At 38.7% G+C, this 25,188-nt stretch overlaps 2 protein-coding genes and 1 non-coding gene across 4 annotated transcripts; 2 read left to right on the top strand and 1 right to left on the bottom strand.

Annotated features, from left to right (window-relative positions):
• The first annotated feature begins 1,823 nt into the window (after positions 1-1,823).
• On the top strand, positions 1,824-14,650 carry LOC119778610 (zinc finger protein 99-like). The gene is made up of 7 exons (XM_038277936.1): positions 1,824-2,014; positions 8,695-8,897; positions 11,409-11,510; positions 11,632-11,718; positions 11,804-11,914; positions 12,005-12,128; positions 12,209-14,650. The coding sequence occupies exons 1-7, from the start codon at positions 1,987-1,989 to the stop codon at positions 14,260-14,262; spliced, it is 2,709 nt and encodes a 902-aa protein (XP_038133864.1). The 5' UTR covers positions 1,824-1,986; the 3' UTR covers positions 14,263-14,650.
• A 391-nt stretch (positions 14,651-15,041) lies between these two features.
• trnar-ccu lies at positions 15,042-15,114 on the bottom strand. The gene has a single exon. It is a non-coding gene; the product is annotated as a tRNA-Arg (tRNA).
• A 258-nt stretch (positions 15,115-15,372) lies between these two features.
• wdr45b (WD repeat domain 45B) lies at positions 15,373-20,291 on the top strand. Of its 2 annotated transcripts, none has more exons than XM_038277934.1 (10): positions 15,373-15,652; positions 16,565-16,639; positions 16,956-17,072; positions 17,222-17,309; positions 17,426-17,520; positions 17,661-17,851; positions 17,924-18,009; positions 18,296-18,397; positions 18,757-18,878; positions 19,036-20,291. In XM_038277934.1, the coding sequence occupies exons 1-10, from the start codon at positions 15,586-15,588 to the stop codon at positions 19,140-19,142; spliced, it is 1,050 nt and encodes a 349-aa protein (XP_038133862.1). In that variant the 5' UTR covers positions 15,373-15,585; the 3' UTR covers positions 19,143-20,291. The 2 variants fall into 2 exon arrangements, with proteins under 2 accessions (XP_038133862.1, XP_038133863.1); XM_038277935.1 differs by having other exon boundaries at positions 15,383-15,652; positions 16,971-17,072.
• The last annotated feature ends 4,897 nt before the right edge of the window (positions 20,292-25,188 follow it).

Raw genomic sequence — 25,188 nt, 5'->3', positions numbered from 1 at the left:
AGCTGTACTGTTATTTGTTTTGTTTGTAATTGTATTCTGTTTAGTTACCCCTATTGTGTCTAAATTGGTCTGATCAGCCAGTATATATACCCCTGTCTGTCATTTCTTTGTAGGTCAGTTATGTTTGTTTGTACAGCCAGTTTGTTTACATTTTTGCCTGAGTTCAGTTTTGTTTCTTTGACCTCTTTTATGAGCTCAGTTTATCTTTTGTCATCTATTTTTTGGGTTAAAATAAAAAACCCTATTTTTCTAATTAATATCCTGTGACTCCTCCTGTTTTTTTAACTCGGTCCATCACAAGGTGTTTATCAGGAAGTATATGGGGAGCTGATCGTATGGCGTTGAAAAATGTATATATTGCATTAATTAGATCAGTTCTAGATTATGGTTGTATTGTTTTTGATTCAGCTGCTAGTTCATCTTTAAAAAGGTTGGACATAATTCAGGCTCAAGCGTTGAGAATATGTTGTGGAGCAGTAAAATCAACTCCAATATCTGCGCTTCAGGTGGAGGTTGGAGAAATGCCATTAAGCCTTAGAAGGAAACAGTTGAGGGCAAATTATTGGACTAATTTACAAAGTCAAAAAGAAATGCATCCAACAAGAAGAGTATTAAGTGAAAGTTGGGAAAGCAGTAAAATTAAACGGGAGGTATTTAGTAAGGGAATTATTCAGATAATCAAGGAGTTAGAAATCAATAATTGGGACGTTAGTCTAACTGTCTTAATGCCAGCTATACCATCATGGTTACTACCTCAACCTAATGTTGATCTTTCTTTATTAAAGAAGATAAATTCAAGAAATAACATGTTTAGTATACAAACTTATGTGAACACTTTGATTCATGAGAGATATGGGTATTATGTACATATATTCACTGATGGGTCAAAAAATCCAGAGAATGGAAAAACAAGTTGTGCATTTTACATTCCTGAATTAAAAGTTAAGGTGTTTAAAAGATTAACTGATCATTTCTATTATACTGGATAGAGGAAGTCAAACCCCTGAGAATATTAATATGTTCAGATTCAAGTGCAGCATTGACTAGTCTTAAAAATACGGTATCTAAATGTAGGGAGGATATTATGCTAGAAAATTTGTTATCATACCGAGTACATAATCTGGGGATTGATGTTCAGTTTTTATGGATTCCAGCACATAGTGGCATTAAAGGGAATGAGATGGCAGATTCGTTAGCTAAGAAGGGGTTGTCGATAAATGAGGTAGAAGTAAAAGTACCAATTAGCAAAACAGAAATCAAATCGTACATACGAAGCAAAATTAAGGTACAGTGGCAAAAATTATGGGATAATGGAAATAAAGGAAGACATTTATATAGGATACAGCAAAAGGTGGGAGAAGAAGAGCCTCTTGGGAAGAGCAGGAGAGAACAGGGGATGTTTAGTAGAATTAGGTTAGGCCACACGAGGCTAAATGCATCACTGCATGTTATTGGGAAGCATCCAACAGGAAAATGTGACATGTGTAGTCAACCAGAAACCATAGAACATGTGCTGTTTGAGTGTATTAAATATGCAAGTCAAAGAATAGATTTAAGGAAAGGACTGGAACATGAAGGAATCAAACAACTGGACATTAAAAATATCTTCTCAAATAAATCCAGAAAGACAGTACTTAAAATCATGTCATCTTATCTTCAACAAACTGGACTAAACCTAAGGATTTAAGGAAATATAAATAAGAACAAGTAGGTGGCGATAATGCTCCATTTGGTTGCAAGTCGCCAATAAAACAAGAAGAAGAAGAAGAAGAACAGGTCGCCACAAAGCGGAACGGAACGTAACGAAGTAGCTTTCAGCCCGGACGGTGTTTTCAAACGGAACGTAAAGCGACCACTGACGCAGAGTTAGCGCCTGAAAGTCTTTTGGTATCGAATAGAGCCGGTGATAAAGAAATCCCGTTGCCTACGGAAGATTCCCAAACGGCAAATCTACGTACTGTAATGTTATTACAGTGAGTGTCAACGATGGACGGAGGAAGTTCTGCGTTACCCGGTTTGTAAAAAAAAACTAATTGACAGATTTGTTTATCTAGGCCGCAGCGTACCCCGCGCGCGGGAATAACAGCGTATTAAACGTGTAAAATATATGTTTTTCAACATTGTTTTTTAATTAATTTGATTCGTTGGAGTTATATATGTTCTTATCCGCCTTCTTGTGCCCCTGCTTCGATGCTGTAAAGTTGAAATAAAACAGCTCGTGCTAAAGGTAGCTAAGAAGCGGTTAGGCTAACACGGCTAAGGCTAGGTTATTGCTAGGCCAGCTACAGAAATGTCTCCCGTGTTTTTGCAGCTGTCTCTAATATTTCCGGAACTAAGTTTCGAAGTTGTTTATATTTTAGTAATGTAAATTGAGTTTTACTTCTTTGTGATATATTGTCATTGTAAATTGTTGACTTTCATTAGCTCAGTAAAACGCAGATATAAACAAGATAACTTGACACTTTTTTTCTTTTATCCTGTGAATATGAAGTATTAACCTTACTACCACTACTGCGTAATATACAAAAGATAATGTTAAATTTCACCATCCCAAATTTATGAAGAGTTTAAAAACGTGATGAAGATGATGCCAACACAATAGGTACTTCTGTCTGGTGCTTTGGGGGGTTATTCATTTTGCTTTACTTAAACATGTAAAACGTTCTCAAAACCACCAAAAAACAAACCAATAAAGGGAATTTTGATAAACATCTAGGCCTTTTAGTGGCTAGAATAAGACTCCTTGTATTATGTGACTTCCTTACTTAAGCTGCTTTGTTAAGGAAATATTTAGCCTTTCAGAACAACATCAAATAAACATTTGGCTTGGTTTTCTGTCCAAAGGTCATCATACATTTAAAACCCTGAAAGTATTTTTTATTTTATTTTAAATCTGATGTAAGCCAGACATTTCCTGGGCCAAAATATCATGGACTTGCTCATCATATCAGTTTATTTTTCAATTTTAAACTTCAGTGGAAGACCTCTATGTACACCCTCAAAAAGCATATTAATTTATTCTCTTAACAAACTCAAAGCCTCGTCATTATGTTGTAGCTAATGATGATCCTCTGAAATCTTACTGCTGATGCATGTGTGGCAGCGCAATAAACAATTGTTCTGACCCACAGAGAGGCTTGTCTTGTTGATATGACCATGCAAATTTAGAGCAGTCAAATGCTCTTATTGTCTTACAAAGGGTAAATTGGATTTGGTTTATCAGACGAATGAGTCACAGAGTAGGATAATGCAAATTTAGTGGCAGCTAGGAAGTTTGTATGTGTATGTATATACAGGTGCTGGTCATAAAATTAGAATATCATGAAAAAGTAGATTGATTTCAGTAATTCCATTTAAAAAGTGAAACTTGTATATTATATTCATACATTACATACAAACTCATATATTTCAGATGTTTATTTTGTTTAATTTTGATGATTACAAATGACAACAAATGAAAATCTCAAATTCATCATATCAGAAAATTAGAATATTACTGAAGACCAATAAAAACAAAGGATTTATAGAAATGTTGGCCAACTGAAAAGTATGAACATGAAAAGTATGAGCATGTACAGCACTCAGTATTTAGTTGGGCCTCCTTTGGCCTGTATTACTGCAGCAATGTGGCGTGGCATGGAGTCGATCAGTCTGTGGCACTGCTCAGGTGTTATGATAGCCCAGGTTGCTCTAATAGTGGCTTTTAGCTCTTCTGAATTGTTGGGTCTGGTGTATTGCATCTTCTTCTTCACAATACCCCATAGATTTTCTATGGGGTTAAGGTCAGGAGAGTTTGCTGGCCAATTAAGAACAGGGATACCATGGTCCTTCAACCAGGTACTGGTAGCTTTGGCACTGTGTGCAGGTGCCAAGTCCTGTTGGAAAATGAAATCTGCATCTCCAAAAAGTTGGTCAGCTGCAGGAAGCATGAAGTGCTCTAAAACTTCCTGGTATGTGGCTGCGTTGACCCTGGACCTCAGAAAACACAATGGACCAACACCAGCAGATGACATGGCACCCCAAACCATCACTGACTGTGGAAACTTTACACTGGACTTCAAGCAACGTGGATGAAGTGCCTCTCTTCTTTTCCTCCAGACTCTGGGACCTTGATTTCCAAAGGAAATGCAAAATTTACTTTCATCAGAGAACATGACTTTGGACCACTCACCAGCAGTCCAGTCCTGTTTCTCTTTAGCCCAGGCAAGACGCTTCTGACGCTGTCTGTGGTTCAAGAGTGGCTTGACACAAGGAATGCGACAGCAGAAACCCATGTCTTTCATACGTCTGTGTGTGGTGGTTCTTGAAGCACTCACTCCAGCTGCAGTCCACTCTTTGTGAATCTCCCCCACATTTTTGAATGGGTTTTGTTTCACAATCCTCTCCAGGGTGCGGTTATCTCTCTTGCTTGTACACTTTTTTCGACCACATCTTTTCCTTCCCTTCGCCTCTCTATTAATGTGCTTGGACACTGAGCTCTGTGAACAGCCAGCCTCTTTAGCGATGACCTTTTGTGTCTTGCCCTCCTTGTGCAAGGTGTCGATGGTCGTCTTTTGGACAACTGTCAAGTCAGCAGTCTTCCCCATGATTGTGTAGCCTATAGAACTAGACTGAAAGACCATTTAAAGGCTTTTGCAGGTGGTTTGAGTTAATTAGCTGATTAGAGTGTGGCACCAGGGGCCATCAATTTTGAACCTTTTCACAATATTCTAATTTTCTGATATGATGAATTTGAGATTTTCATTTGTTGTCATTTGTAATCATCAAAATTAAACAAAATAAACATCTGAAATATATGAGTTTGTATGTAATGTATGAATATAATATACAAGTTTCACTTTTTAAATGGAATTACTGAAATCAATCTACTTTTTCATGATATTCTAATTTTATGACCAGCACCTGTATATATCAGCCAGAATGTAAAGATATATATGTACATATATGGCATATACGGGATATGCACTGTCCAACTGAAATTCCAACCAAAAATATGATTCAAGAAAAAGAACATAGAACTGTGGGATTAAAAATAGCAACTTTAATTTGGGCAGTGCCAACATAAGAACATAAATGCAGTACATTTTTGTGGTTCTGATTTAGATATTATTTAGACTCAAATCTGTGGTATTTTTTTCCTTGCTGGTGCTGGAGCCCTTACTAACTTTAACCCTGCAAATGCTGCGTCCAACAGCTGCAACATCCTTCATGAAGTGGCTCCACACTCGACTGTTTCCCTCAAGATTCCCAGCTGTTCTGTTTTTAACAGTCATCTGGCCTTTTTCTATAGAACATCCTTTAAGTAAAAATGGCTATCTTTGGGTGCCAGGTTCATTTATTGGATGCCTGTCTTCACACGTTTGTCTTGACAGCAAAGACGAATCTCCTGTATTGAAAGATTCAAACATAGTTTGTTGGTGAAATCAGACTTTGTGTTTAGTTTAACTATTACTTCTTATATGTCCTTAGGTTTTATCATTCATTATAATGAAAAAGTAATAAATATACCCATTAACAGAAACAGCTGAGCAACCAAAGAGTTTTTTTTTATGTTTTCTAAATGCAGACCAACTGGTTTATACATTATTGTAGTTGCAATGAACTGGTCTGTCTGCTAAAGTCTCCTCTGAGGCACAATCAATGGTTTGTTAGGCTGCCAGCAGATCTCGGAGCAGAAGTTTTAATTAACTTGAGCACAGTCTAACTAACCTTTGCAGGCTGTGAGCAAGGCAGGACTAATTTTTTTATATGCTATGACAGATTTTATTCTGGCAAAGTATTGACAAAACGGGAAAAGACAGAAGTTAAAAACATGATGCCAAACATTTAGAAAAATTTCTAGTACATGGTTTCCGTGGGTCATTAAAAATCATTAATTCAATAAATACTTGAATGGCATTAAAATTCATTAAATGTAATCATGTATGTAAATATGACGGTGTGTGTGTATATATATCACTGATTCTTGGGAATTTGGATAAAACAGGTTTTAATTTTGAAAATAAAAAGTTAGTTGGATTACAAAATCTGAAGGTATATTGTTATAGACCAAGGTCTTGGCTGTTCAGCAGTGTACAGGTGCAACCTCCTCATTTTGTATTTCTTTCATAAAATAGGCATTTTTCCAGTTATTACTTTGTTTTTGTCAACACCATCAGACACAATTAAAAGCTAATTATTTTTTATTTATTTGATCTAATAAGTATTTAGAGTTTTTAAATCTTTATCTGGCATTGTTAGCACACATTTATGCTGTTAAATGTTGAATATTAATTTTTGTTAATTTTTTTTAACTGTTTCAAGTGTAGTCCTTTAAAATATCTAACATCAGATAACGTTTACTTTAAGCCTAAATAGAAAAAGTCATGTTTTTTTATTTAACAAACATATTTTTGTATTAAAAGAGACTATTACTTTAATCAGAGAACAGCACTGAAGAAACATATTGCAAGCATATTCATTTAAAACGAATAAAAAGCCCTCTGACGGTGGTGACTTTAGAACTGACGGTGGTGACAGTGGCCTCATTTCAACATACAATTCCAAACTGTATACAATTCAAGTCAATGGTTTCTTGCTTATTAACTTTATTTAACTATTTGGTCCAAAAAATAACAATCATGAGCACTGTGACAAATATTTTTCAAGGAATATAAGGTACAATTAAGAAATATCATTATCAGTCAGAATCATTCTCTGATGCTTTATTTTCTTGCGTGTGATTGTGTCCTGTTTGTCAGTTGTCATTCGTGCTGCATTATGGTAGAAATTTTGAACCTTCTGAGTAATTGCTTGAATATATGTAGGTTTTTTGTCAGTAGGCCTTCACACTTCTTTTGATATTCCCTGTTTCTTTTCCTTCTTTCCTTCACAGATAGCTGCTTCCTAGCCATAACTTCCTAAAATACATAAAGTCAAAGTTGAGTGTAATGACTATGAAATTGGGGGGAATTACAGTAAATGTTAGATTTGGTTAAATGTTGCCCTGCCATAGCTTACAAGGAATATTGTATACTATGTGCTATGTAGGTAGGTAGTAGGTGCACTATGTGCATCCCAAATGATGTAAACCAAATGAACATGGCATAATAGTGAATTGAGAGACAGGGAAGGCACACCCCATCCCCTAGGGTTATACAATATGGAAGAAATCTAGGCGGAATTACATAAATAAAAATATAAAAGAGGTTAATGAAACATTACAGATCAACAATTATTTTCTAGCCTCCGTTGAGAACCATTTGTAGTTTTTTGTCACCACCGTCAGACAGAAAATCTGACGGTGGTGACGTCTGACGGTGGTGACAAAATCCTATTCTTTCACATGATATGCATGAGTTTTTCACATTAGCCATCTTGTTTCCCCTCCGTTGCTAGCTACTTTAGACCTCTTCTTAAAAAGTAAACATTTATGTCATAATCTAATCTAATATTTTTTATTCAAAAGAGACGGTGTTGACATGTTATGGTTGTGACATTAGCAGTGTCCAAAAATATGAACAAGTTTAAGAGAAAATAGCAAACTTACAGGAGCTTGAGTGACCTTAAGGCATCCAGTAGAGCTTAAGATTTGAAAATGGGGTCCTCAGGAATGTAGTTGACCTTTTAGTTTCCTGATTTTATTGCTTTTTATAAATATCTGACGGTGGTGACAAATATGTGGGACACATTTTGAGCAATCACAAAATAATGGTTATTATTGTTCAAAACTCACTGTTTGTAGTTTTAAAAACATATTAAAATGTACTCTTTCATTTGGTAAAGATATTATTCAATTCAATTATTACTTTTTGTTTTTTTAATCATGTTGAAATGATTATCTCCTATCCAAGGACAATTGATTTTATAGGCAATGGGCCAGCATATAATCATTAAATTAACAATAAAATAAAAAAAAACTTTAAAAGAACCGTGCATTTGTGCAAAGGACCCCCTGATTATAACCTTGATTGTTTTTATTCATGAAAATGTTATTTCTTTCCAACAGAATTAGCACTTTTCTTAGTGGGACATGTTTTTGCCAAAGTTTCAAGAATCAGTGATATATATATATATATAGAGGGGGGGTACTTGTTGATGGCATTAAAAGAGCTTTAAAAAGCATAAAATTACATTCACTCATCCATGCATAAACCCTGTAGTATCTGTTCTAGTGCTCTGGTGTTTGAAGGCAAAAAAAAAGTGAAAATGAAGCTGGGTTTTATCTTACTGAAGGGTCACTTTCTGAAATTGAGAAATCTCTCACTCGGTCTGTGCAGCCAGTCTGAAATTGCTCTTCAGGGGGTAATATGCTGTCTTCTCAATAGTCGCACTAAAGAGGTTAAGAATTGTCTGGAGCATCAGGTTTAACCTTCAGAGTTGTAATGAGACATTGTCTGTCTGAGACTGCAGAGAAAATCTCAAGGACAAGTCTTGAGGGGCCTGCAGTGGCATTTTGATTAAACAGTTTCATCCTTATGGAGCAGAAAGGAAGGTTGTTTCATCTTAGTTTCAGAAAATGCTAATCTGCAAGGCAAGATGTTTTCATCTTTAAAAAAGTGAAAAAAGACTTAAGCTTGAGCAAAGTTACATTTTTAGATATGTAGGGAATTTTTAAGAATGTTAATAAACCATGTAGTTGCTTTTATCCAAAAATCTAAACTTTTGAAGCCGGTCATCTTTTCTAAACCCTCCCTGACTGTGTCTGTGTTTTAGGTCCTACCCTTCCCACCGCGGCTCTGCGTCTGCTGGTGTCCCCCATCCGCCTGGTGTCTGCTGCAATCTGGCACACTGTGGAGCAAAAGATTGTGTCTGACTATGGCCTGCTGGAGGAGTTTGTGTTCATGGTCACAGAGATGGTTCCTCAGCTTCTTTCTACAAGGCAACGAGCAGAACTCATTCTGGGCCTCAGAGCACGGGTAAGTCTAGTCCGGTTGGGCACAGATCCTTTCAAGTTTTGTAGCTCAGTTGAGTTAGTGAAAATTCTCCAACATTTATTTTTTGTCTGTGCTCCAAAATTAGAGATGCATCAATCTGATTCAATACCAATACTTGGGCTGAAAATATTGGCTCTTATTGATCCGGTACCGCTGTTTAATAAATGAACCACGTACCTCGTCATGTGATCTAACCCATCAGGCTTGACATAAAAATGTTTTTTTTTTTATTAAAGTGGGGCAACAAATTTACATAGATGTTAATGCATTTTATGTTATTTATTTACAAATAAAGCAAAAAGAAATAACACTATGATATAAAGTGCACCGCAAACAGAGGTAAAATAAGGTAAAATAATAATATATAGCTGCTGCCAGAAACCTGCTTCAGATCACTGTAACTGTATCTCTGTATATTAATTAGAGATGGGTATCAATTCACACCTCAAGATTTGATTAAGTCATGATATTAAAGATTTAAATCCAATTCTGTCGGATCTAAAATTAGGTGACTGTAATTTTTTTAGGTGTGGTCTAAATTACATGACTAAAGTTCTGCTATGTACTGGTTCTATTGATATTTTTAAAGAAATGGTTGTTTGTGGAGATTGTAAGGATGCTTTTTTTTTTATTAAATTTTTTTTATTGATCTTTGGTTTAATGAATTGATTTTAAGAATTAATATTCAGAATTGGACATTTTTTTTTGTTTAGCGTTAAACAGCCCTAATATCTTGGTTGCCCTCCTGAGCTTTCTAAGCTCACCCAGAACGACATTGATCTTTTCTCTGATGAACAACCTTTGCTCTGATATCTGTTTGGTCCCAAACTTCACAAAGCTTGGACAGTTAATTTTTGTTCCAACGTTCTTCTCATTTCCTTATTTTTATTTGTGTTTGATGTAGTAGTAACTGGTGAAATGTTCTTCCAATGGTGCCAATGTTAACACCTATAACTGCAACCTCCAGAACATAATGTTAGCTTAGCATGAACAGACTACCAATGTAAACGACAATCTTTCACACAAAATTAGAATAAAATGGTGAGATTTTCCCCATCTTGACTACCCAGCAGCCCTTGTGGCTACTACAGCATCACAAGAAATTACAATGACTGCCTAAGTGACTGGTGGAAAAAAGAATTAGAGCTTTAACTGAGTGAAACAAAGCTTCTGACTGTAAACAGTTCATCATGACCTATTATGTAGGCCTACAGTTCAGAATCTGAATAAACACTTAGTAAACACAAATACATCTGATTGATTTGTATTTAATGTCATCAGCAGTTATCATAAAAGCTTTCTCAAGCAGTTTTTTTTATATATTTTGGAAACAGGTGATGAGCCCCTGGTCTAAGTACTTCTGATCCTTGAAGTCCTCTGGCAAAAACATGTATCTATGCCCACCACTAGTTTTTATGCTGTATATGTTGTGAGGGCATCTTAATTCCAAGAAAACCTTTCAAGTTGCCTTTTATGTTGCCACTCTGGCTGCAGTGTGTGTATAGTCTGGTACTATGCATAGGGGGAGCACATGTACCGAGCTCTGCAGGGCTGTTGGTCAAAGTAGCGAACCGCTTCATGACCAACCATCCGTAATAGAACAGGTAAAGGACTTTAATATTCAAAATATAAGCTATGTTTAAAGGGATGAAAAAGAGTTATAACAAAGGCCATGGAAATGTTTATGACTGGGTGAGGGCAGGGAAGGAGTTTCTCAGAGAGCCTTTTGTGAAGTTAAGCTACACGTTTTTAATAAATTTTCATAAAGTGGGGAGTGATATAAGTAATGCTGTCACACATTTAACCTTAGCGACTTTGTTTCTAAGCTCAAAGATTATCACTTTTTTTATTTCCATCTGAGCTCATATTGTGTGTAAACAGTTTATTTAAATGTTTTTACTATGTATGACAGTCTGCTCCGCTGTCATTTACATGTTGTTTTTCTAAAAACAGTGAACCTGGCTGCTTTACCTTGTGATTCAGACATTTTACTTCTTATTTTCTCCAAAACAGCTGTGTTTTACTTTGCTGACTTCCTGTCAGACACCAGGCATTGCTACAGAATTGCTACTAAACAAATTAGACCTGAGCTCTATGGCCTGCAGTGTGAATGTAGCCTAAGTTAGTTGGAGCTATGCAGGCACAGTGGCAGGAAATGGTGTGCAGTCATTTAGAATGAGCTCCTAAGTTGCCACAACAACATACATTTTCCCCCCTCAGATCAGATCTTTTAATTGCTCCTTGTGTCTTCAGTATTGCTTGTATCATTTGTGAAAGATGAACACACTTTCTTTTAAATTTAGGATTCTCAATAGCAGTTTATACCTATTTAGCCAGATGATGGCAGCTAACTAGAGCTTCACAACGACTTTGAAATCATTGCATTTCTAAAAGATTCTGCTCCTTCATTCTGTAAATAAAGTAGCAAGAGCCTTCAAGTAGCCCCCTTTAAGTAAACTTCCTCATTGATTATTTGTGCTTTTTAAATTGCAGCTGATCCTGGAACTCTGCCGTTCTGATGAGACGGCTGACCCTCAAGCTATTCAACCCCACCTGGACCGAATGCAGAACCTCAAGTCTCTGTGGAAGACGGAGGTAAGCTTTCTGATCAAAAGCTTGACGATGGATGTTTTCTACCAGTTTGCAAAAACTATAGATCTACACTCAAAAGATGTGGGAAGCAATTGAGATAACGTTCTTGTGTTTCTGCTTCCAGTCTGATGCAGAAGTGTCTGATTCTCATTTTGTCAGCCTTGTTCAAAATCTGCTCAGAGATCCAGAGGAAAGGAGGAACTTTTTCCAGGTAAATTAATATAAGCAACCCTTTCCCTATGTTATGGTCTTCATCCAGAAAACTTGAAAAATTAATGTAATTGTTGGGATTTCAGGATGTTTTCCCCGGAGACTTTGGTCCCACATATGACAAAGCGATTCAGACTCTGATGTGGCTGTTTCTGGCCAGACTTGAAAAGCTCCTTCCTGCTCAAACTCTTCAGCAGGTATGGACATAATCTCAAAGAGGAAATCTGGCGACGCATGTAAAATGTAGTTTTAAGAACATTGAATGATTTATTTCTGTCTTGATTCAGGTTGTGGCAATGATGAGTGACACCACTTCTATTCTGAACGAATCCATGGAGACGTTAGTTCAACCTGAAGATCTACGAGCTTTGCTGGACACACAGAAAAACCTCATCCAGCTTGAAGATATTGGTAAGTATACCTTTGACTCCCAGCATTTCTGTCAGTACCACATTCCACTTGAAATAATCTATTGTGTTTTTATTTTGTAGAGTCTTACGTTGTTGACAGCGGTATCTTATCAGCTCTGTGTCTACCTCGTGTGGAAAGAGTTGTGATAGTCAGTGAGCAGACAGAAACCGAACCAGGGAGCAGTCTTGTGTACACGGTTTGCTCAGAGATGGAGGTGGAATCTGATAACAAAGAAATGTACGTAGAGGTACCTGGAGGCACACTCGAGTGCGCCCAGCCGCAGTGGTTTGGCATCAGTGCCGAGGTAAAGGCTGAAAGCGACAGTGTCCTTGTCTCTGATCTAAATGAGGCCAGCGAAGGGGAAATGGTGGAAGACCATCACGATGTGCAGAGCGGGACTTTGATCATCGGGGAGGACGGCCAAGTGACGGTGCTAGACGGTGCGGAGAAGAAGCCGCAGAGAAGAGGGAGGAGAAGGAAATGCCCGGAAGACGACGATCAGGATTACGAGATGGAAAGTAAAGGAAGGGGCTTTAAGGGAGACATGGACACAGACCCTTCATGGGAGAGACCGGTGAGAAAGAACCGAGGGCTTAAGATGAAAAGGTACCTGTCGCAGTGGAGGAAATCCGGCAAGACGTTGGGCGGTAGTGCCGCCAACAACGTTTCGGTTCCGCAGAGTTCAGCCAAGGGCAGCGACTTGGATGACAGAACGTGCAAGGTGTGTGGCAAAGTGGTGACCCAGGCCAAGTTCCTACAGAGACACATGAATCAGCACACAGAGGAGCTGCCCATCGCCTGCCCAGTGTGCAAAAAGTTTTATAAAAGTTTACGCTTCTTGCAGCAACACAAGTGTATGGGTTCAGCTGAAATAAACCCTGACAAGGATTCTCAGGAAGAACAAACCGCCGCAGAGATCGGTGAACAGTCAACCAGCGGGGTTATTTGTGAAGGATTCGACGATGATCAGCCTCTAGACAGCGACACCCAGGATCCCGACTACATTGCTCCTGTGAAGTTGTCCGAGGAGCTAGGAGAGAGAAGTCCAGACGGAAGTAAGAGTGGCCTGGAAGGTCCGTTCTATTGTCCCCACTGCAGGGTGGAGTTCAAATGCAGACAAACATTCAGGTTCCATATGAGGAACATTTGCTACACCGAGCAGCAGGTGGATCCAGAGAATCCCCCAGATGATTTGAAACACTGTTTCAGGTGCGACGAATGCGACAAGGCCTTTAAGTACAAGTCAACCTTAGATTCTCACAAGCAGACACACAACCCGCTGTACTGCGAGGTGTGCATGAAGCTAGTCCGTGACTCAGAAGCCCTGGCCATGCACAAGGAATCCCACACACCGTTCCAGTGTAACCGGTGTGAGCAGAACTTCCCCGTGTTCAAGGCCCTTCACAAGCATTACATCGACGAGCACAACCCTACCGAGCCTTTCACCTGCCAGCACTGTCAGACGACCTTCTCCAGTTTGAAGCGCTTTATCCGACACGAGTGGAAACACACCGGTTACCAGCCTTTCCAGTGCATTCACTGCTCTAAGAGGTTCCGCTCGTACTCCGACCTCGTGGAACACCAGAAAAAACACACAAAGGCGTACCCGTACCTTTGCTGGGAGTGCGGCAAGAAGTTCCGGCATGGCGTCACTCTGACCAGGCATGTTGAGCGCGTGCATCACACTGGAGAACCGGTGGATGAAAAACCTGTCACCATCTTCCCCTGCACTCAGTGTTCGAAGACCTTTACCTCTAGAAGGTGCCTCCTGAAACACGATAACTTCCACCACAAGGGGATGCGTTTCCCGTGCGAGCATTGTGGGAAGGGATTCTTTGGGAAGGACGCCCTTGTGAGGCACACTTTGATTCACACTGGAGAAAGGCCGTTTAAGTGCGACGACTGTGAGAAGTCTTTTAGATCGGCAGCAGAACTGAAGATTCACAGAAGGTACCATACTGGGGAAAGACCATTCAAGTGCACCATCTGTGAGAAAGGATTTGTCCAGTCATGTTTTCTTACTCTACACATGCGAACGCATACTGGAGAGAGACCGTATGTGTGCGCAGTTTGCAATAAGGGCTTTTCAAGTTTGCACGGCCTTAAACGACACAGGAGACTTGTTCATTCCTAGTTTCTATTAACGCAATGCTAATTCTAACAAAATGTTGAACGATTTGTCTAACTTGTCCCTTATGAAGGAGGTTAGTTTAGCTTCAGCTATGTGCCAGAAATATAAAAACAAGATGCTTGTGTTGTTAAAGCTCTCTAGCAGTATGGCTGCTGCCTTGAGACATGAAAACTTAAACACCTTCAGTAATGTTCATAATAAATGTGGTTGCCACAGATTTGCGTCAGCAGAAATGTAAAAATGTACTGAGCTATAAAAAAAATGTATCCTTGTATTTTTTACAGACATGTTTTCTGTAGTTCCACATATACTTATGTATGTGATTTACAATGTTATTTCTTTAGAAGTTAAGATTTTCTCCTTGAATAAATGTCATTGGTCTCAAATATGATTGGGTTTTTTTTTTTTTTTTATTATTTAAGATATAAAAATGAATGGAGCATAGATTCATCAGCAGTGTGGTACTTGAATGTCTGTTACAGAATATCAGAAATGGTTTTGTAGACCCCCATTGTGACAATATGGGCTAAAAAAAAATTTGGGAGAGAGGCGGCCTTATGGGGAACTTTGAGGTTGGAGTTTCCAAGTTTTAGCCCCACTGCCACTCTGGGTCTCTAAGCAAGACCCTGCGCCCCACAATGGGAGCCCAATGCTCCCCAAGTGAATGGGTTAAATGCAGTCATATTTCTCCAATGTGATCAATACAGTTAATTTTTTTTATTATATATTGTAAATAAATCTTAACTATATAAATACACCAAAAAAAAAAAAAAAAGGAATTTCACCCCAGATGGGACTCGAACCCACAATCCCTGGCTTAGGAGGCCAGTGCCTTATCCATTAGGCCACTGGGGCTATGTGACACCATCACTGAAACAGAGCACGGATATAATATAACGGCCTCAGCCGTCATGGATAGTATTTTGGTGAATTTCTTGTTCGCCTGTGCACTTGTCCGTGTGGTACAGGGGTTTAACACTACACGCCCAGTCTTGCATTGCTTGTTTTTCCCAACTGTGTTCAGATATGATCAAAATTGATTAACTTTACACTTGGAGAAATTAACGAAAGTGTGTCTTGGTTGTCTCAACTGTGATTAATAACGATGACGTAGTTTTACTTCTTAGACAAATGCGTTTACGGCATCAGCCAGATACAAGCGAACTCCCTCCGATGCTCCTGACAGCCCGGGGTTGTTGTTGGCTCCCCCCGCCCTCCTCCTCTCCAGCAGAAATCCGACTCAGGAGGAGAATGGTAGCCAGCTAGCTAACGGTCAAAAACAGTTGGGTTTGCTCGTTTAACGCCGCTGGATATTTTGTCTCAACCATGAATTTACTACCATCAAATCCACACGGGAATGGGCTTCTTTATGCTGGATTTAACCAGGATCATGGTAAGAAACAGACTCCTAATGCTCTTTATTATATTTTCCACCCTCTGTCATATATACAGTTGAGGAACATCATACAACAAGAGCTCGTTTCCTGGCTAATTTGTAAACGTGGCACCAGGTCATCGTAACCAAAATCCAGCATTAAGTTTTCACTTAAAACTAGTATGTGCTAAAAGCTTCATGTTACCTTTGAACTGTCAGGTAAATTAATGTTAGCATTAGCTTCCCCACTGGAATTTAGCCAACCAAAAAAATATAGCTCCCACCTTTGTTTATAGCTAAACACCGTTCTCGTTAAAATAAAAGAATATAGTTTCCAAATCCCTTTAGCTGTCAAATATATTTAAACATTATTTAGGAAATTTGGTTATTAATATCCTGGATGCTAACTTAGCATAGATGCTACAGCTAGCTGGAATTCCTTTTAACATAGCGGCTAACGGCTATGTCAACGTTAGCACTGGGATTTTCTTAATTTCCACACAGTAATTTGTTTCTTTTATATGTTATTGGTTGTTTTTAGAAAAGAAATATGTTAAAGACGTGTTTTCTCCGACACCCACGTATTCATTTCCACCACCCACCTCCAGAGGCACAGAACAGGCCGTAATGTTTAATTTAATGTATTCTTTTGAACCGTTTGTTAAAGTGTGACACTTTGATATACCTAAAATTAAAAGAATAAAAATAATAACTCCACCCAGACCAGTGATCTTTTTTAACTAACTTAAAAAACAGTTAGTTTTCTATGCATTCCTAATGAAGTTTGATGGTTTTGTTCCCATTAATAAACAGGATCTGATATATATGGGGTTCCTCCTTTAGCTGCTTTATTTCTTCCTGTTAACCTGATTAAGTGGGAAAGACTCTAAAATGTTCCTTTTTTGGGGGGATCTTTCTGTTTATGTCCAGGATGCTTTGCTTGTGGAATGGAGAATGGATTCCGTGTCTACAACACAGATCCTCTCAAAGAGAAGGAGAAACAAGGTAACCAGACAGTTAACAGATCAACATTTTATTTATGCATCCTGCTCAATCGTGCAAAATGCTTGTTTGGCGTTTCAGATTGTACGCAGCGTTGACATTTATTACATTTTTACTGGAATATAACCTCTTAAATTTGAGGAAGCCTCCTTGCAAACACGTGACCCTGGATGTTAAGTTCTCTAAAAAGTTGCCTTTCAAGGCCTTTTTTTTATTTTATTTTTTAAGCCTTCACGTCACATTGCAACTTTTCTGTCGTAACAACTACTGTAGCTCTCATTCCTGCGCACAGATCTGTTTTTGAGATTATGGAAAATAGCCCTTTGTGTTTCAGAGTTCCTAGAGGGAGGAGTCGGCCATGTGGAGATGCTGTTCAGGTGTAACTACCTGGCACTAGTGGGAGGAGGGAAGAAACCAAAGTATCCGACCAACAAAGGTGTGTTTTCAATTCTTTGACAGATTGAGGGGGGATTTTAGGAGATAGATATTTAAAGATGATTTAGGGAATTGTTCATCTCCACTGTGTGATTTCATTAGATCTAATTGTAATCGTAATTAACATTTCTACGCGTTGTGATGTCCTAGTGATGATCTGGGACGACCTGAAGAAGAAGACGGTGATTGAGATCGAGTTCTCCACAGAAGTGAAAGCAGTGAAGCTTCGGCGTGACAGGTACGGTGGCCCAAAGGGAGCCATGTTTGTGTTTACTGTGGGAAATCAGGAAGATTTGACTGATCCTAGCTATGCTGCTCATGAGCGGGTTGTGTTTTTTTGTTTTTTTCTTTCAGGATCGTAGTGGTCCTAGACTCCATGATCAAAGTGTTCACCTTTACACACAACCCTCATCAGCTGCACGTGTTTGAGACCTGCTATAACCCCAAAGGTCGGTTCCAACTCCCATAAACTTACAGACTCCAGATCATCTGACTTGTTAATCATCAGAACAGTTCTGGTGGTTTAAGCCAATCCAGAAAAGATTTTTTTTTTTTCTTTTTTTACATTAACCCCTTCTGCCTGCTCCAGGTCTATGTGTGCTGTGTCCAAACAGCAACAACTCTCTGCTGGCGTTCCCGGGAACGCATTCGGGCCACGTGCAGATAGTGGACCTGGCCAACACTGAAAAGCCACCTGTCGACATCCCCGCTCATGAGGGGGCGCTGTGCTGCATTGCACTCAACCTGCAGGGAACCAGAATAGCCACAGCATCAGAAAAAGTATGGAGGAGCTTGCTGGCTGTAGCATCACCCCACCCTGAACTCTGACTTACTCCTGTCACATTTCCACAGGGGACGCTGATCAGAATCTTTGACACGTCTGCAGGGCAACTGATCCAGGAGCTGAGGAGAGGATCCCAGACGGCCAACATTTACTGGTGAGGATAAAAAGGCTCCTCTGCTCAAAGGGATGATCAAATGTTGAATTATGCTCATAGTCCTCTCTGGTTAGTGGAGTTTGTGCATTTTATTTTGAATATATATTAAACAGGAAAACGATGAGATCAAGTTTAAAAACTGATATAATCATGAGTTATAATGAATGAATTAGCCTAAGCTGCTTCCTAATCTCTAAAATCTGAAATATCCCAGCATTTCTCTATCTGAGATGCATCATCAAAGTTTAGAGCTGACTTTTATTTATTTATTTTTTTTTCTGTTCAGTATCAACTTTAACCAGGATGCATCCCTGATCTGCGTATCCAGCGATCACGGCACGGTTCACATCTTTGCCGCCGAAGACCCCAAAAGGAACAAACAGTCGAGGTGGGTCTGTCTGACAGGCAGGGGAAGAAATTCATTTTTTTTTTTTTTTTTTTTACAAATGTACATATATTTTATGAGGGCTTTGCATGCATGACCAACACAGAGTAGTGTCAAACTGTTAAATACACTCAGCATGATGCAGCCACCACTGTGCATTCTGCTGAATTATTAGAAATAGTGTCCAACTAGAGGAAAAATTTGATCATTTAGATTTTCCTTGAAAGAAAAAGTAAAGAAAAACTGATCTAGGTTTGTTTATGTAATGTGACAAAAAAAAACAATATCTCAGAGGATATTGCTGAATCTTTTTTTCAGTGCACCTTTAACCCATTAAACTCCTTGTAATCTTGTCTCTACAGCTTGGCCTCCGCCAGCTTCCTCCCCAAATACTTCAGCTCCAAGTGGAGCTTCTCCAAGTTCCAGGTGCCATCGGGCTCTCCCTGTCTGTGTGCCTTCGGAACCGAGCCCAACGCCGTCATAGGTAAGCTCACAGAGGGACGGGAAGGCGACTCATCTCGTCAGCATTTCCTTCCTTTCTGTCAGCCTCCCAGATATCTGATTGTTCTTGTCCTGCTTTTGTTTCCAAGTCTCCATTAGCTGCTGACTTCTCTCTCTCTCTCTCCTTCTTCCTTTATCAGCCATCTGTGCTGACGGCAGCTACTACAAGTTCCTTTTTAACCAGAAGGGGGAGTGCTCCAGAGACGTGTACGCCCAGTTCCTGGAGATGACCGATGAGAAAATATGACCCTCGTGACTTCCTGTTGAGCAACACGTTCTTGTTCTCTATTTCAACTTTTTTTTGGCTTTTCAATTTTTTCTCTGAGGAAATTAGGAGAAGTCCTACTTTGCACTTCACCTCATCTATAGAGACTCTGAGAAACGCAGAGCGTCAGATGAAGAGGACAAAGAAACAAAGCACAGACTTTTTTTGGGGGGGAGACCTGCCAGCTTTACTCCCAAAGCAAACCCATGGAGATGAGGGAAAGTTTTTTTTTTTCCTGGATTTAAAATAGCTTTTACGATGTCTTCCGAGGAGTTTCCAAAGGATGGCTGTTTTTTTTTTTTTTTATTATTCCCACCCTGATAGCTAGACGACTTGGATCACTAACACCACCTAACTGAACTATAGGGAGAGTGCCTCTAAAACTGAAGACAATACGTATGTGTGCTCATATTATTGTTGGTAGATATACACACATGCATCAAGTGTATAAAAAGAGGTGTGTGCAAGGCAGGAGGGAACGGATCAGAGCGGATAGCGATCCTGCTTTAACTATCACTTCAGTGTTTATAAGTTTTCTTTGTTGCTGTATATAAACACTCATTTGCTAACAACACAGAACAGTAACTAAAAAAATAACCTGTATTTGTTTTTTGTTTTTTTTTTTTATATCGGTTGTGCAATACATGGTTAATTATTATTTTTTTTGTCTAAAAATTAGTCAGTAGAGCTGGAAAAGTTCAATATATTTTGAGAGAGAAGATTCTGTAAAGTTAAATGAGATAAAAGTGGAGCCAAACAAAAACACTATGAGTTGGCCCTTTAGTTTAGTTCAATTATATTCAGATTTCCTTAAAGGTTTCCTCAAAGGCGCAGAAAACTAATCTAATTAGAATAACAGACTTTTTTGTTTGTGTTACTGATTGCGTCCATTGAAACGAGTTGACAGATGAACGTTTTTGTTATTTTTCTCTCCTTATATTGTCGCATCCTTCAGTTGATTTTCCGTTTTTGTTGCCTCCTGCATCAAACGCTGCTTTTGCAGGCATCGCGCTGAGAAGATGCAGACTGCAGGAGGGAGAACTCAGTCGGCTGGTTTCAGATATTTTCACAATGATTGTAAAATGTGGATTTAAATCTGTGAATAAAATGTAACATCTGCTTTTCCAGATAGGTTGGATGTTCTCTGATGCTCATTTTTGGGGGAAAATACAAGATGATCTCCCATGGCATAGCTAAAACCTTCCTATGAAGTGAATTTATTAAAGCAGAAAAGAGAAAATTTGACTGGAAACCAAAATGTTATTTTGAGCACAAGTTAAAATCCATAAGCAGAACTGCTGTTCAAATTGCAAATATTTATCATTTCTGAATTGTATTATAATTAGTTTATGAACAGATGGCCCAGCAGGGGGTGCCCAAGAGCTTGACATTCCACATTTACTTCTATTGGACTTTTAAATTTAATTTTAAAAAGTTATTTATTTCAATTTCTGTTTTTATGAAGTGCATAGAAATGTCAAGTTTCAATCAGAGGGAAATCCCCAGTTGGATTAAAACAGGCGAGTCAGATGAATAAACCTAAATTGAACCATTGGGTTACTACTGTAATCCCAGCTGCTGTGAGTAAAAGCACCACCCATTAAGGAAAAGACATGGCTGCATTAGAAGAAAACCTGATGGAGGCAGTTTATGTAGAGATTGGGAGAGAAGTTCAGCTTTCAGGAGAACTGCTTGAAATTAAAGTAGATTCCCAGGATCAGTTAGCCTAGTCAAAGTATTAGAATAGAATTTATCTTTATTATCATTGCACCGTCACAAGTACAATGAAATTACTTCTGCATTTGGCAGAGTGGGGCTAAGAAGGAGCCAGAGTGGCAGTCCGTGGGAGTGTAGCTCGAACTCAGAACTTCAAACCCTCTATGAAACTCAGTGGTTTAAAGTAACAAAGTAAATATACCGGTACTTGTTTACTCTATTGATCCCTTTATAGGTCATTCAGTGAAATACTTTGAAAACAGACATTTCAAGCCAATAGTGTTACTGGAATCTAGGACTATACCTTATTACCTTTGTAACATTAAAAAAAAATATGGATATTGCGATGGCAAAAATGAATGTCAATGTAATAAGAAAAAACAACTTGCCTGAAAATAACAAAAGTGCTTCTATAAGAAATTCATGAAAATACTCTTAAGAGTGAAAGAAAAACTTTTTTTGTGCAACATGCCCTTAGATGCATTAATGCTGATACTGGCACCTACATTTTTTAGTTGATAAACCCAAATATCATTACTAACTAGGCTTATTAACTTTTTAACTTTACTTTGAAACTTTTCAATTAGGTTTTTACCTTTTTTCTTGACTTGTTATTTTTTTCCCCCAACTTAATTTACAGTAGGTAAAATATTATTCAAGGGCTCATCTAATTGGTCAAATGCCAAAGTAAAAAGTACAGCCATGTAGCAGAATCTTTGCTGAATGACTGGATATAGATCTTGTGCTTCTAGACCTCACTGAGGGACAGGGGGGCTCCATTTGTACAGGGAATGCTAGTGATCAAAAACTGTGACTTGCCCTAGTACTTTTTTTGAGTATCTTTACTTGAGTCATATTTTTGGAGGGCTTTTAGAAGTTTCCCTTCACTACATTTCAGAGTTAAATATTTTTTTCTTTCTACTCCAATACATTTCTATGAACCTCCTAGTTACTGGTTACCTTTGGCTCAGCTTAGCTTTGTAATCCACTCTCGCTGTTTTTCTAGAAATGCAATTTCAACATGGCAGATAACAGCCGCTAGAACTGAATTAGGACAACACTGATTTAGAAATTTGCATGATGTTCAACAAATGTGAGAAACTCAGGGCAGTTATAATTTGTAGTTTGTAATTTTATGAAAGCGTTAGTTTGAATGTGAAGTTGTTCAGTAGGAGTTCTCCATTTCTTTGTGATTATAGTTTCAACCTTAAACTTCTATTTCATAGAGAAAATATGAGAAACAAGACACACTTGTTTTCATTTTTTAGTAGAAGTAATAAAAATAACTTTCCTCATTTTTTGTGGCATTATTTATGCTGAAGTTCATTACAGATGGTATATAATTTGTAGCGGAGTGGTTCTAATCAAGGTTCTTTAAAATTACACTGAAAATTAGAAATATAATTAGGTCTTGTCCTGGATTCCAGTAACACTATTGGCTTGAAATGTTGATGTTCAAAGTATTTCACTGAGTGACCTATAAAGGTATAAATAGATGGTTGATCAAGTAACTTTTAATTGCAATTGAGTAAGATTTTTAGGTGTTCGAGATCTGCCTGTTTTTCAGTGTAGTCCTGTTTCTCTGTGACTAGCTGGATGTGCTCTCTTCATCCTCTGACATGGGAGCTGGCTCAGAGCTCGTCTGCCTGGCTGTGTGTTTCCTGGACTGGGCCACCTTTCACAGTTGCTTTTTGTATCTCTGCTTCTCTCTCCTTGAACCCCAGTCGGCCTCAGCAGATGGACGCTCACGCTGATCCCGGTTCTGCTGGAGGTTTCTTCCTGTTAAAAAGGATATGTTCCTCTCCACTATTGCTACAAGCATGCTAAGTGTGAGGGATTGCCTTCGAGTCAATGAGTCGATGTAATCAACTGGTTTTCCTTAGATAGAAAACTTTGAATCAATCTGACTGTAAGATCTGGTTAACTGTAAAGTGCCTTGAGATGACATGTGTTGTGAATTGGCACCAGGGGTGGACTGGGACAAAAAAAATCGGCCTTGGCATTTTGGACTAGACTGGCCCACCACATTTTTTTACTTTTTGGTGTACTGAATGTGTATACCAACTGTGCAATACCTTGGGGCCAGGTTCATGGAAATTAGTGAGAGTGGACACTTAAAATACTTCCAAAATCTTAATTTATTGACACTGTAAAATGTAAACTCCACCACAGCACAGCAACAATTCTTAGATCAGGGAGAGAGAGAGCGGGAGAGAGAGCGAGTGAAGGAGAGAGAGAAGTCACAGTCAACCACACAAATTACGTTACTCTTCTCATGCTCATCTGTCCGCTGGTGCACATGCCTACAATCAGACATCCCAGTAATAAATGAGCTTGTGTCAGTGGTCTTTCCAAATGCAATACATACAAAACAAAATAAAGCATGACTTTTCTCACAATATGTGAGCCACCTCCTGTTGGTTGCATTTATAGTGGTAAATAGCTTTTGCACAACTGGATTTTTTGTGCTTTGTTGTGGGTGGTGATTCAAAAAGTTTTGTAAAAGTCAAGGATCAGGACATGCAAAGTAATCCATTTCCTCCTGCTCTCTGCTCTCATGCCATGTCTCTCCTCAGCTGCACTGACATGTTCACCGCTCGGTTCGCCGTCACCTCCACTACAACCGCAGACATCCCAAGTTCCAAAAACTCATTTCAGGGAGATGCTTAATGAAGATAAATTGTGCCTTCATCAGTAGTGGATTAGAGCTATACAGTGAAGTTCACAAGAGGGCCAATTCAATTCAGTTTGGTTTAGGTAGATATTTCATAATGCAGAAAATAACAATCTTATAGTACAATTTATTTATGATGCTTTATAATAAATATGTGCCATAAAATATTTGCTCACATGCTTGCATTAATTATCTGCGTCCATGTTTTTATAAAATAAATTGCCCACAATTTTTTTTTTGCTCAGGTGCTCTGTCTATCTCGCTCGCTCGGGTGCGCTCTCTCCCCCTCTCGCTCACTCAGGTTCTCTCTCTCTCTCTCTGTGTTAATAAATTAAGATTTTCTAAGTATTTTAAGTGTCCACTCTCACTAATTTCCATGAACTTGGCCTCAAGGTATTGCACAGTTGGTATACACATTCAGTACACCAAAAAAAAAAAAAAGGTGGTGGGCCAGTCTAGTCCAAAATGCCAGGGCCGAGTTTTTTGTCCCAGTCCACCCCTGGTGAGACAGTTAAATTTTGTTGAAGAAATAAAGTTCCTGAACTTACAATTTACAGCTTTCAAAAAGACATGTAAGAAGTGAATAACTTGTCCTTTCTCTTCTAGAAGCATCTGACATATTAAACATTTACTGATGTTTTAATCACATTTCACATCAAATAAAATGTATATGTTTTTACTATGAATGTTCAGACTCTTCCTGTGACTTTATGGAAAAGTAAATGGAAAGTACGGTAGGTTAAGCTACTTTCAGGGGTTCTTCATTCTATTGCAGGAGATATGTTAACACAGAAGAAATAGGACTGATTGGATGAGGATAACTGTGATTATCTCTGTGATCCAGCAAAGCTGAGCCGGATGCAGCAGTCTCCGTGCGTTTCCAATCTGGAGCTAGCGATGAACAGAGTCTGTTGAGAGTATTGTTGTGGCTTAGAATTGGTCAATGGAAATCAACCTTGTCATTTTAGAAATATCCACCTTTCCTGCTTGATGCCAAAGCTGATGTTGAAACAATTTAGGCTCAAGAGTCGGACCTCAGGCTGCTGCAGTTACAGTGAGGAAAATAAGTATTTGAAAACTTAGAAATCATGGAGGGGTCTGAAATTGTCATCTTAGGAGCAGGTTCACTGTGAGAGGCATAATAACAATGTATGATTATTTGTATGATAGATGTCAAATACTGTAGAAAAGCTTCATCCTCAGAACCCATAATTTCCTCACTGAGCTGTTTGCAGCAACAGATCAAATGAGCAGAGATGCCTTAACATCTACAAAAAAAATCTAAAATAAACATCCAAAAACTAGATCACAATGACGCAAACATGCAGCCTGAAAACTTTAGAATTGAGCTTTATTACAGATTTCTGGGTTACAGGCTGAAAATAAATTGTAGAAAAAAAAAGAAACTTTACAATTTGATCAAATTCAGATCAAACTTCTAGCCTGGGTGCCAGTCCGAACTTAGTCCCGCCCACAAGGTTTGAGTTCGGGGAAGTTCGGTCTGGCTCTGCTCCATAGTAGCGCGAGTATTAAAGCCCACTGTCAGGCGATCCAATCAAATTGTCAGGGCAGGCTTTATACGATGATGGACAGATGATCAACAGTAACGTAATCAACCACGTGACCAAAGCGCGCTTG

This window comes from Cyprinodon tularosa, unplaced genomic scaffold (genome assembly GCF_016077235.1).
Source record: "Cyprinodon tularosa strain WSP-4 unplaced genomic scaffold, ASM1607723v1 ctg136, whole genome shotgun sequence".
NCBI classification, from domain to species: domain Eukaryota; kingdom Metazoa; phylum Chordata; class Actinopteri; order Cyprinodontiformes; family Cyprinodontidae; genus Cyprinodon; species Cyprinodon tularosa.
The sequence above is the reverse complement of the archived record's forward strand: the minus strand, read 5'-3'. Positions and strand labels throughout refer to the sequence as shown.